The sequence below is a fragment of the Malus sylvestris genome, chromosome 12, assembly GCF_916048215.2.
Source record: "Malus sylvestris chromosome 12, drMalSylv7.2, whole genome shotgun sequence".
Classification (NCBI taxonomy): domain Eukaryota; kingdom Viridiplantae; phylum Streptophyta; class Magnoliopsida; order Rosales; family Rosaceae; genus Malus; species Malus sylvestris.
This window is the reverse complement of record NC_062271.1, coordinates 428111-440886: the sequence shown is the minus strand read 5'-3', so window position 1 is coordinate 440886 and position 12776 is coordinate 428111. Positions and strand designations below refer to the sequence as shown.

At 40.2% G+C, this 12776-nt stretch overlaps 1 protein-coding gene across 6 annotated transcripts in view; it reads right to left on the bottom strand.

The window, feature by feature from the left end:
* Positions 1-2974: 2974 nt before the first annotated feature.
* Positions 2975-12776, bottom strand: part of LOC126593091 (protein SWEETIE-like) — a 33946-nt gene continuing 24144 nt past the window's right edge. For 5 of the 6 annotated variants that reach the window (XM_050258964.1, XM_050258966.1, XM_050258967.1 and 2 more), the window contains 10 exons: positions 12060-12125; positions 6445-6542; positions 6245-6335; positions 5951-6089; positions 5389-5699; positions 5166-5300; positions 4913-5077; positions 4704-4829; positions 3440-4510; positions 2975-3058 (listed from right to left, as the gene is read on the bottom strand). In XM_050258964.1, the coding sequence (XP_050114921.1) occupies positions 3512-4510; positions 4704-4829; positions 4913-5077; positions 5166-5300; positions 5389-5699; positions 5951-6089; positions 6245-6335; positions 6445-6542; positions 12060-12125 (2130 nt within the window). In that variant the 3' untranslated portion in view covers positions 2975-3058; positions 3440-3511. Of the gene's footprint in view, positions 4511-4703; positions 4830-4912; positions 5078-5165; positions 5301-5388; positions 5700-5950; positions 6090-6244; positions 6336-6444; positions 6543-12059; positions 12126-12776 lie in introns of all 6 variants that reach the window. The other variant, XM_050258965.1, reaches the window with a different exon arrangement.

Here is a 12776-nt window from a genome sequence, read left to right as displayed (position 1 = left end):
AGCTTCAACCCAATAAGTATGAGGTAGCTTAGAAGCTGCTAGCATTGTCCGAGTTGTTTCAACTAAGTGGCGATGCTTGCTTTCGGCACATCCATTATGTTCAGGAGTGTAAGGGCAAGTGAGTTGATGCTGAATACCATGTGTAGCTAAAAACTGTGAAAACTGAGTGTTCACATATTCACCACCAGAATCGGATTGTAAAGCAATGATCTTTGTACACAGAGAGGTTTCAACAAGAGATTTGTATTGCATAAAAGCGGACATTACATCAGACTTGTACTTCAAAGGATAGAACCAACAATAACGGGTAAAGTCATCAACAAAGATGACATAATATCTGAAACCTTGACAAGAAGCTACAGGTGATGGTCCCCAAACATCCGTGTGTACAAGTTCAAGTGGATTGCTAGTTGTACAAATTGTAGAAGTAAAAGGAAGCCGAGAACATTTTCCTAGTGCACAGTCTGAGCAAAAAGACTTAGTTGAATGAGATAAAACTGAAATACAAGATTGTGCTGCAAGTTTATCAATGATCTTGACAGAAGGATGACCTAATCTCTGGTGCCACACATCCTTGGAAGCCTTGACAGATGCAATGAGAGCATGCTGCTGAGCAGGTGCAGAAAAAGAGAAATGAAAGGGATAGAAACCATGCTGAACAGGTCCTTTAAAACTCATCCTCCCCGAAGAAAGATCATTCACAGTAAAGTGAGTAGGATAAAGATTCATCGAACATTTGTTATCAATAAGAAATTGATTTGCAGAGAGAAGATTATGTTGTAATGCAGGAACATATAGTACTTTATTAAGCTTAAAAGTACTATCAGATGTGGTCAAAGTAGTAGAGCCAGATTGAGTGATAGGCAAACCTTTGCCATTACCAATATACACTTGTTCTGGACCAGTATAGACTTCAGGATTTTGCAAGGCTGCATAAGAGTTGGTTATATGAGATGTAGCGCCATAGTTGACAATCCAAGATGGAATGGATGATGAGGGATTGGCTACCATAGCTGAGGGAGAGGGTTTGCCACCATAAGCTGGATTCATGCGATGAGGGCAATCAGAGGCCTCAAGATCAAATTGATGACAAATTTGACACGGAGTCTTCTTGGTGTAAGATGAGAAATGTTGGCAGCCTCCACAATTGTAACGAAAATTGCCACGATGATTGGTATTGATGGAACGATTAGTATTACCACGATAAGAGGATATGAAATTGCCTCGATTGGAGTAACCACGATTATAATTGTGATCCATGCCACGACCTTGAGTAGTGAAGGCAGAAGAAGACTGAGAGTTAGGGTTGAGAGGTGGAAGAGAAAGAATACCGGCAAAACTGTTGAGAGCCTGAAATATAGAGGAGTCTAAGGTGGTTTTTCTTTGATTGACTAATTGTATCTCTTTGCTAAGCAACAGACCATGCAGCTCATCAATAGTCGTGGATCCAAGACGGAATTGAATGGCATCAACGAACGAATCATACTCAAGGGGCAAACCATGTAGAGTGACAGAAAGCAAATCAGAATCGTCCACCGGAGAGCCGACATTTGCAAGGGTATCAACAATTGCCTGAATTTACTGAAGATACTGAGTAGCAGTAGAATCACCCTTGGTAAGATTACGAAGACGAGATCGAAGCTCATGAATGTGAGACTGAGAAGCTGTGGCGAGGCGAGATTCCAACTTCGTCCAAAGTTCGCGAGCAGAATTCAGACCAACCGTATAGGGAATGAGGGATTCAGAGAGGGTAGAATTGATCCAGATGAGAATATTTTGATCATTCTCATACCACGAAACAAACTCAGGATTGAGAGTGCGATTTCCCGAAGAATCAAGAAATTGAGGCGGCGCCACCATAGATTCGTCAATGTGACCGGTGAGGTTGTAACGACGAAAAATCAGAGCAAATAGAGCACTCCAGGTCAAGTAATTTGTGGTGGTGAGCTTGATTGGCACCATAGATCCGATGTTTTGGATCGTGACGGAGACGAAATTCAGAGAATTAGGGTTTGGAGAAGCAGTCGGAACAGGATGAACAGGAGAAGCCGATTCTGACGAAGGAGATGCCATGGCTAAATTCGAGTAGGAGATCAAGAATAAAAATCACCCACCTTTTATAATTTTTTTTTCTACCATTTTTTTTTTTGTTTAAAAATTTCCATAAAAAATAATTGCAACAAGATTTGCATGAACAAAACATTACCCAACAAGAAATTTGTAACTGGAACATAATGTGTTATACCATGTGTCATTATAAATAAACATAATTAACATGTCCCATTTTATGATATATTGTTCAATACAATCCACTTATATTATCTCCCATAACTATAAGTTTGAATTTAGAGAGATTACCTTATTAAAAAAAATAAGGCATCAGTATCATTTAGCAGACACTACAATTATTTAGAATTACACTCCAATGTTACATAATTATGATAAGATTCATGTTAATAATAAAGAATGACGTGATTATGACTATAACAAGGTTGACAGTTACATTGTGAACGTTCTATTACATTGTCAAGGTAAGTTTTTGTACTTCAACGTAATTGAATTACAATATTAACGTTTATTATTACATCATTGACATACTAAAACAACATATACGTATGTTACTACTATGAAACATTATGACTTTACATGACATCTTAATTTGGTTACAACAAGACGTCAACATACAATGTCTAAGTAAGGTTACATTGTAATCATTCAAATTTAGACACTAAGGTTAAATAGTTATCTTAACTTTATATTTAATTACACCAAATGACGCTAGTATTACTATAACGTGATCATTCAAATTTACACTCCAAAATTACTTAATTATCTTAATATTATACATAATTACCTTAACGTTATACCATTGTTACCCTTTACGATGTATACGTTAGATTACACTATTAAGGTATTATATTATAGTTGAACAATAACAGCTTAACGTTCAAACTAAATGGTACCAATTTCGCTATGAGTTTGAATGTTTATGATATTTGAAATATGATTAAAATTATGAAAACTATTATTAGCATTTCAAAAATCTCATTCTGCATTCCTCACACAGGAACAAGAGGGATCCACCGAAGAAGATCCTTCCCCTTCCCTTTTTTCGGAAGAAAAGGAGGATACAGACAAAATCGATGAAACGAAAGAGATCCGAGTGAATGGAAAGGAAAAAACAAAGGATCAATTCCACTTTAAAGAAACACGGTATAAAAAAAGACCCGTTTATGAAACTTATTATCTGGATGGGAATCAAGAACAAGAAAATTCAAAGTTAGAAATATTAAAAAAAGAAAGATATCTTCTGCTTTGAAAAACCTATTGTGACTATCCGACACCGTTGTTCGTAGCCACGTGCTCTAATCCTCTGAGCTACAGGCCCCACCCCGTCTCCACTGGATCTGTTCCTGGGAGTACCCTAAAAAAAAGGAACCTTACAAGTAGTACGATACTGTCATTAACTTAAAGAGTATTACAATTCTCAATTTATCTTGGCGCCATCAGTCTAGGTTTCCGATGAATCTTTAACCTTACTGCTCTCTCCAGGCAGCTCGAGGCAAGACTTTTCGATAGCTGCCTCTTCCTTGTCTTCTCTTTTATCAGATACTTCCTCATCAAGTGGTAGAGGATCCGATGATACCTGGCCTGGTTTATTGCCAGGGTTCTCTTTTTTCCCCTGCAAATGATGGTCTAAATTCACTTCAACTGGCATATGTTCAGCATCTCCAGTAGGATGTTCAGATGGCATACGCTCAGCATTCACTTGGTTCAACCCTGCTGCCATTCCCTCTTGTCTGGAAACGACTTCCTTGTTTCTCTTCAAATGCTGATCATCACATGCTGGGACAAAGCCGCTATTAGTTTGGAGATCACGGGTTTCTTCAGCCTCTGTATCAGTAGGATGAAGTTCGGATGGCATGCACACAGTAACTTGGTTCGACCCTGATGTCATTCCCACCTGTCTGGAAACCACTTCCTCGTCGCTCTCCAATTGCTGATCATCGTATGGTCCACTAACACCGCTCTTAGTTTGGAGATCATGGTGTTCTTCTGCCTCAGTACTGTTGGTTGGTGCGTTACCCTGTGGGGATTTTAGACCATCAGGGGCATCTGATATCACCTCCCTTTCACCAGCCTCTTGATGGTCTGTATCGTCGACTGCATCTACGTTGTTGAGAGGTTGCGAAATAGAATCTCCATGAGTGTAATCACTCTGTGTATTCACTTCCAAGTCAGGTTCTTCCGCTGTGCTTTCTCCTTTTGATTCACTTTCAGCTGCTTCTAAAGCGGCAGGAAAAGATTGGAAAGCATCCCAATCATCTTCATCCTCTTCTTCCTCTTCGATTTCTTGGTCATCAGAAAGAGAATGCGCTGTGGTGGCTGGTGGTGGAGGTTTCTCTTTGCTTGCCTCTGTTGGAACTGGTAATTTTATCTCTAATGACGGAGTTGTGGGCTTCAGCTGGGTTGCATTATGCTCTTGTGTCACAGACGCACGGATGAACCCCTGAAAAGACAAAGGGATTTAAAGTTCTGTTTGAAAGCATCCATAAAAAGTAGAGCCTGAGACTCCCAAGTATTCCAGTTCGTTCCAAAACAATAGCAAAATACTTTTGAAAGACATATCCAATAAACGGCATAGAATACCATTCGTGAATCTGCAATAGCAAGAGCACCCAACAAAGAGAAGAAAAAGAGACCTGAAGTTGCTGTCGGTGTGTTACAGGCATAGACAGCAATATATCCTTGAAGTGAACTGCTGACGAAGGAAGCTGAGCAAGATGAGAAACAAGCCTTACAGCCGTGCTTCTTAATGTATCGACTTCCTGTCAATGATAAAACCATCAGTCAAACAAGTGATAAAAGGCAGTTTGAAACTTTGAATTTTAGAGGCTGCTTATTTTATTACCAGTGAAGAACCTTCTTCTGAAGCCTTGAAAACCACGATTACGGCTTCCAAGAGTAAATTCATAAAACCTCTCTGACATTCACTAGGTTTTGAAAGTGTCTGCAGCACTACTAAGAGTCTTAAGCATTCGCCAGCAACAGTTGCTGATTTTTCAGTTACAGGTTTCTGTAAACGAAAGACCTTCAGAACGACAAATACCAGAGACAAAAAGGGAATCGGGGTTATAATTATCTAAAAGGATGGTCTGAAACACCTTTAAAGCATTCTGGATTATCACAAAAAAATCTGCAGTAAGCTCCCCAACAAAGAGCATTAAAAAATTGTTGCCTTCCACATTTGGGGTTTTCTGTACCAAACTTTTTAGCACTTGTAAGCCAATTGATTGAACCTGTGCACAATATAAAAAAATATTATATCAGTTGTCACATTCTTGGAAAAAATGACCATAATAGTACAGAGAATGCACATGAATGTACCTGTATATTTGAATCGGTAAGTACAGTTTGGACACATTTTGTGCAGTATTTAAACATAGTAGAATATACGGAATCACCATCTCTATTCTCTTCAAGATAATTTATTTCGTAACCCAACTTGGCAAATGATATAGTTTGTTCAAGAGAGAAAGCAAGCTTTGTTTGCAGTAGTATGTGCAAGTCAGATCTCTTATTTTCCTGCAGATGAATGGACTTAATGCAATCCTCGGTCAAATCAGTTATCACATTCAGACAAGTTCCCAATAATTTTTGCATATGAAGAAGACCATCTTCACCAACACCGGATTTATCTGCAAAGTGAATTTTGATTAGCCCAAATTTATTAATCAAGAAGCCACTGTTTTAATAAAATTTGGCATAATCTTTAACATGAATATAGAAGGAAAGAAGCAAAATAGGGCTCAAATGGATGTATATGTGTAGAAATTATGTTGGACGGTAAGTTGACAACTAAGAAAATGGAGGCTATGGAAGAATTTTGGTTTTTATTCAAATTAGATAAATAGACTGGTCAGATCAGTTTTATTGTCACAGTGCTCACCATCAATAAATCTTTTCAATAATAGACCTGTGCACTTGAAAAAATCGTCCACCTTGGAGAAACAAAACTCAGTTGAGGCTTCTCTGATTCCCTTGTAACCAATTAAAAGAAACGCCAATGCAGCAGAGATTAGCTGTGTCTGCGTGCCAAAACATGCAGTTCAGCGAAAAGATAAAAATTAGTGGTTAATATAGTTGTTCAGAATTTTGTAAAAAGCGTAGTTATGAAAAACTGCACGGCAATTATATAAATTAGAAATAATTCCCATTCAATATAAATAAACTAGTTACTGACCTTTGGTTGAAAACAGTTTACAAGTGTTTTAGCAGTGATAAATAATGTGGATATCAAATCCTCCGAGGGTTTGTCCAAAGATATTGCCTTACTACAGAACACAAAAATATGAACCTTCAGCTGATTGAGAGTGACATCAGAGGTTTAAAATAATTATAAAAAAATGTAAAATAAATTCGTAGATTGATAGATTCCATTACCTTTGAAATACTTTGTAAAGATAAGCCAAACAAAGTTCCATTGCCAAATACGCAAAATTGTCCACTTCATAAAAAGATTCAGGGCAGTTCTTCACAATCTATTGAAAGAATTCAAATAAAACACCAATTCAGGATCTGTGACAAAGACAATATGCACACAAAACTAATCTCTTATAAAGTCCTTTGAATGGAAGGTTCCCTGGCCAAAGAAGTAAAGTTGTCCACTTCATGAAAAGATTCAGGGAAGTTCTTCACAATTGGAATACAACAACAACAACAACAACAACAACAACAAAGCCTTTTCCCACTAAGTGGGGTCGGCTATATGAATCCTAGAACGCCATTGCGCTCGGTTTTGTGTCATGTCCTCCGTTAGAACCAAGTACTCTAAGTCTTTTCTTAGAGTCTCTTCCAAAGTTTTCCTAGGTCTTCCTCTACCCCTTTGGCCCTGAACCTCTGTCCCGTAGTCACATCTTCGAACCGGAGCGTCAGTAGGCCTTCTTTGCACATGTCCAAATCACCGGAACCGATTTTCTCTCATCTTTCCTTCAATTTCGGCCACTCCTACTTTACCTCGAATATCCTCATTTCCAATCTTATCATTTCTTGTGTGCCCACACATCCCACGAAGCATCCTCGTCTCCGCCACACCCATTTTGTGTACGTGTTGATGCTTCACCGCCCAACATTCTGTGCCATACAACATCGCTGGCCTTATTGCCGTCCTATAAAATTTTCCCTTGAGCTTCAGTGGCCTACGACGGTTACACAACCCGCCGGATGCACTCTTACACTTCATCTATCCAACTTCTATTCTATGGTTGAGATCTCTCTAATTCTCCGTTCTCTTGCACGATATATCCTAGGTAGCGAAAACGGTCGCTTTTTGTGATCTTCGCTAGATTGCTCCGATCATTAGTGTGGATAAGTATATAAATGGATATAGATAGGAAAGCAAACACAAGATGTACGTGGTTCACCCAGATTGGCTACGTCCACGGAATAGAGGAGTTCTCATTAATTGTGAAGGGTTTACACAAGTACATAGGTTCAAGCTTTCCTTTAGTGAGTACAGGTGAATGATTTAGTACAAATGACATTAGGAAATATTGTGGGAGAATGATCTCGTAATCACGAAACTTCTAAGTATCGGAATGTGGTATCGTCTTGACTTGCCTTATCTGTCTCACAGGTAGATGTGGCATCTTCTCTGGAAGTACTCTTCCTCCATCCAGGGGTGGTATCTTTAACTGGTGGAGATGCACAAGGTAATGTATCAATTTCACTTGAAGCTTACTTGTAGTTTCAGGCTTGGTCAAGCGCGATACAAACCATGTAGTAGGAGTCCCTCAAGTTGCCGAGCTAGGGGATTTGCTGAAAGAGGTGACAGACAAGGTAAGCAATCAGAGCTCCGGCTGATTGTTCACATTCTCCCTATCTTGCAGGCAGCATGAAGGATAAAGAGAAGAAAAATGAGAAGAGATGATATGGGATACTTTTGCTTTTGAAGAAGTAACTTTCCACAGGCTTATTCTTGAACTGAGCTGGAGGGTTTTCTGGTTTCCTCCAGAGTATAAGGCCGACTGAAGAATTTGAGGGTCAAAACAAGTCCATCAAATCTAGAGTACGTTCGACCCTACTGATATGGGGTACTTTTGCTTTGACAGAGTAATGGATGTATCGGCACGTGTGCTGTTACGCTTGTCTCCACATGCTTCCTTGTATCCTTCTCACTTGCCCTATCTGTTCCTCAGGCAGATGCGGTATCTTCCCTGGAAGCATAAGATGTTGAAGATGAGTACTCGAGAGCAATGCCAGGTAAGTAAGTTCCAGGCAGTCAGTTCCTGGCTGGAAGCTTGATTCCAAGTGCTGACTGATTGCTCTCTTTCTCCTTGTCTTGCAGGTAAGAACAAGGCCAAAGGAAAAGACAAGGAAAAAGCATGATATGGGATACTCTTGCTTTTAACCCTGATGATATGAGATATTCTTGCTCTAGTATAACTTGTTTGCAGAGGTATTATCGGGGGGAAAGAAAGCTGAATATTTCGAAAGGCTTCGTTGAGAGTGCCCTCTCATATATGAGGAAGGGTTGAGCATTTTTGCAGGTCTGTCTGTCCGTTGGGGATGGAGGTTGACATATATAGGAGTCTCCTTAACAACAAGTAGTAATGCTATTCCTTTACCCTGTCAGAGCACTTTGAAAAAGTGGTCTGTGGTATGTGGAAAGCTGATGTTGCGTGTGAAGATTACAGACAGCTTTATCCAAGGAGATCCGGCTCTTGTAGTTGGGAAAGTGTTGCCTCTTCGGTTTTCGAACAAGCAATCCTATCAGGGATCTGGCTCTCGAGATTCGGATAACGATGTCTCTTCGATTTTTGAGAAAGCAATCCTGCTGGGGGTCTGGCTCTCGAGATTCGGAGAGCGGTGTCTCTTCGATTTTTGAGAAGGTAATCATGTTGGGAGTCTGGCTCTCGAGATTCGGAGGGCGGTGCCTCTTCGATTTTGGAGCAAGCAATCTTGTTGGGAGTGTTTTCTCGAATGTGAGTAAAGGTTGGGCATGTTTGCTAGTCTACCTTGCCACGAAGCACAGAGGTTGACACACAGGGACTTTCCAATTATCCAGCAATGGTACTGTTCCTTTACCCTCTCTTCGATTTTTGAGAAAGTAGTCATGTTGGGAGTCTGGCTCTCGAGATTCGGAGGACGGTGCCTCTTCGATTTTGGAGCAAGCAATCTTGTTGGGAGTGTTTTCTCGAATGTGAGTAAAGGTTGGGCATGTTTGCTAGTCTACCTTGCCACGAAGCACAGAGGTTGACACACAGGGACTTTCCAATTATCCAGCAGTGATACTGTTCCTTTACCCTTGTGGGTAATAATATGGGGTAGCTAGACCTTCAAAATTTATGTGTCTAAACTTTGTTAGTGCTGTTTCTTTGCTATTCTTTTACCCGTCTTGGTCAGAGCGATGTAGTGGAAGCTGCAAGCTTCACGTGCTCAACTTTGGCAGAGAACTTTGGCAAAGTTATCTGTGATACACATGAGCTACTATTGCGTGTGGGAAGTGGGTGATTGAACAGTAAGACTCATGTGCTTTCTACTTCACCAGAAGTCTTCGACAGAATGCCCATAATTTCCGCAAAGCTGAGTGTGCGTGTGACAGGTGCTGCCAAGGCTGGAAAAGTAGGTGCCTCTTCGATTTCTGAGATCGGCCCTCGTGGTCTCTGAGCAGCCCAACTTTTGAGAAAGCAAGCGCCTCTTCGATTTCTGAGATCGGCCTTCGTGGTCTTTGAGCAGCCCAACTTTTGAGAAAGCAGACGCCTCTTCGATTTCTGAGATCGACCCTCGTGGTCTCTGAGCAGCCCAGCTTTTGAGAAAGCAAACGCCTCTTCGATTTCTAAGCAGGTGCCTCTTCGATTTCTGAAGCTCCGTTGAGTGCAGATTTTTATAGGGGCTGGCATTAAGTTCCAAAGCACACTTGAATCTCCACCAGTAGAAGCTCCATTCTTACACTTCTAAGATCTTGATTTGTTCGACCTCTTCTCTCTTCAACACCTTTGAAAATGTCTGGCCCCTCCGACCGTCGTTTTGACTTGAACCTTGTTGAAGAGGCAGCCCCGCCTTCTCCAGACAACATATGGCGCCCATCCTTCGTCTCCCCTACTGGTCCTCTTACCGTTGGGGATTCCGTTATGAAGAATGATATGACCGCTGCGGTGGTGGCCAGGAACCTTCTCACTCCCAAAGATAACAGACTACTTTCCAAACGATCTGATGAGTTAGCTGTTAAGGATTCTCTGGCTCTCAGTGTTCAGTGTGCAGGTTCTGTGTCTAATATGGCCCAACGCCTATTTGCTCGAACCCGCCAAGTTGAATCATTGGCGGCTGAAGTGATGAGTCTCAAACAGGAGATTAGAGGGCTCAAGCATGAGAATAAACAGTTGCACCGTCTCGCACATGACTATGCTACAAACATGAAGAGGAAGCTGGACCAGATGAAGGAATCTGATGGTCAGGTTTTACTTGATCATCAGAGATTTGTGGGTTTGTTCCAAAGGCATTTATTGCCTTCGTCTTCTGGGGCTGTACCGCGTAATGAAGCTCCTAATGATCAACCTCTGATGCCTCCTCCTTCTAGGGTTCTGTCCAGTACTGAGGCTCCGAATGATCCCCCTCCGGTGCCTTCTCTTTCTGGGGCTCTACCGACTGCTGCGACTTCTCCTAAGCAACCTTTGTGAAGGCTCTCTCTTGTTTGTTTATTTTGACTCATGTATATGTACATATTTGTAGCTTATCGGGGATATCAATAAATAAGCTTTCATTCATTTCAACGTATTGTGTTAAATACACCAAAGCCTTCTTCTCTAAGTTCTTTGAATTTTCTTTTGTTGGAGCTTTGTGAGTGGAGCATGTAGGTTGAGGTAGTGTTCCCTTAATTTCCTGAGTGAGGAAAACTTCTCGGTTGGAGACTTGGAAAATCCAAGTCACTGAGTGGGATCGGCTACATGAATCTTAGAACGCCATTGTGCTCGGTCCTGTGTCATGTCCTTCGTTAGATCCAAGTACTCTAAGTCTTTTCTTAGAGTCTCTTCCAAAGTTTTCTTAGGTCTTCCTCTACCCCTTCGGCCCTGAACCTCTGTCCCATAGTCGCATCTTCTAATCGGAGCGTCAGTAGGCCTTCTTTGCACATGTCCAAACCACCGTAACCGATTTTCTCTCATCTTTCCTTCAATTTCGGCTACTCCTACTTTACCCCGGATATCCTCATTCCTAATCTTATCCTTTCTCGTGTGCCCACACATCCAACGAAGCATCCTCATCTCCGCTACACCCATTTTGTGTACGTGTTGATGCTTCACCGCCCAACATTCTGTGCCATACAGCATCGCCGGCCTTATTGCCGTCCTATAAAATTTTCCCTTGAGCTTCAGTGGCATACGGCGGTCACACAACACGCCGGATGCACTCTTCCACTTCATCCATCCAGCTTGTATTCTATGGTTGAGATCTCCATCTAATTCTCCGTTCTTTTGCAAGATAGAACCAAAATTCACAATCTATGACTGACATTACACACAGACAACTAGTCTCTTATAAGGTCTTTACATACAGAAATCTTTTTGACATTACAACTCGGAATCTCCGGTCCACAGTTTTCTAAACACATAAATATGCAGCCAACTTTATTAAAGGATATGATTCCTACCAAACTAACGCACTAAAATGAAAGAAAATATAAGTAAATAAAAAGCAATTTACTGTTTTGCAGATCAAATTATTGTTCTGCAAATCCACATACAAGCTTTTATAAAAGAGCTTAAGTTTAGCAAAGTGCAAATGGCTCATAATATCAGTAGGAGTGTAAAAGGCATGTTGGCTGTTGCAGCCTGCAGGTGAACGCTACCAAAGAAACTGGAATAGTTAGTAACTGAATGAACGAATCATAACATTCTGAGGTAACAACTCAAAATCCAAACATAATTCAGCCTCAATTAATTGGTAAGAACTTCTTCACGTGTATTGTCTTAGAATATGAAAGATCAACGTGAAAAAACAGCATAGATACTCATCATAATACCTAAAAAAAGGCCTAAAATTATCCATTGTTTTATAATTACCTCTGATATAACAGACACTGAAAGACTATCCCAAGAATTATCCATGCACATAGAATATGAGAAAACCTGCACCAGTCAAATATGAAATAAAGAATTACTACACGAATATCAAAGTCAACAGGTGCCCTGTGCATGGTTAGGGTAGTACTAGAAAGACCAAAACTGGTGACTGAACAAGTAATAAGGAAAGGGAACACATAAGATACATGTCAGATTGCAATGTCATATCCCAAAACTTTTCCTTTTCTTAATTATACAATTTGCATTTCAGAGACGGTGACATAGAATTGGTGTTTAATTTCTCTTAACAAAAACTTGTTTCATTGTTAAGAAGCATATGGCATCGTGAATACTCAACAGCACAAATAATGAATACAAATCAATTAACTCTTAAAGCAATCGACCACATCGCACCACGCTGATAAACTTTGTAATGCTGCATCTTTAGAAAATGTTACAAATTATAAATATATAAAGAGAGTGGAATTTTTTATTAAAGATGTCAGCTGTCCAATGTATGTGTGATGCACTAGATTTTCTATTGCAGAGAATACAACTTATTCTATTTGACTTGCAAACTCATTTAACTCCCTTACGTTACTTGTAACTGATAAACAGATTAAAATTAGATGAAGACTTTAAAAGGAAAGAAAACAATAATGAGCAGAAATATAGGTTCCAAGGATTTGAAGAAACAATTAATAATTTTATCTGACA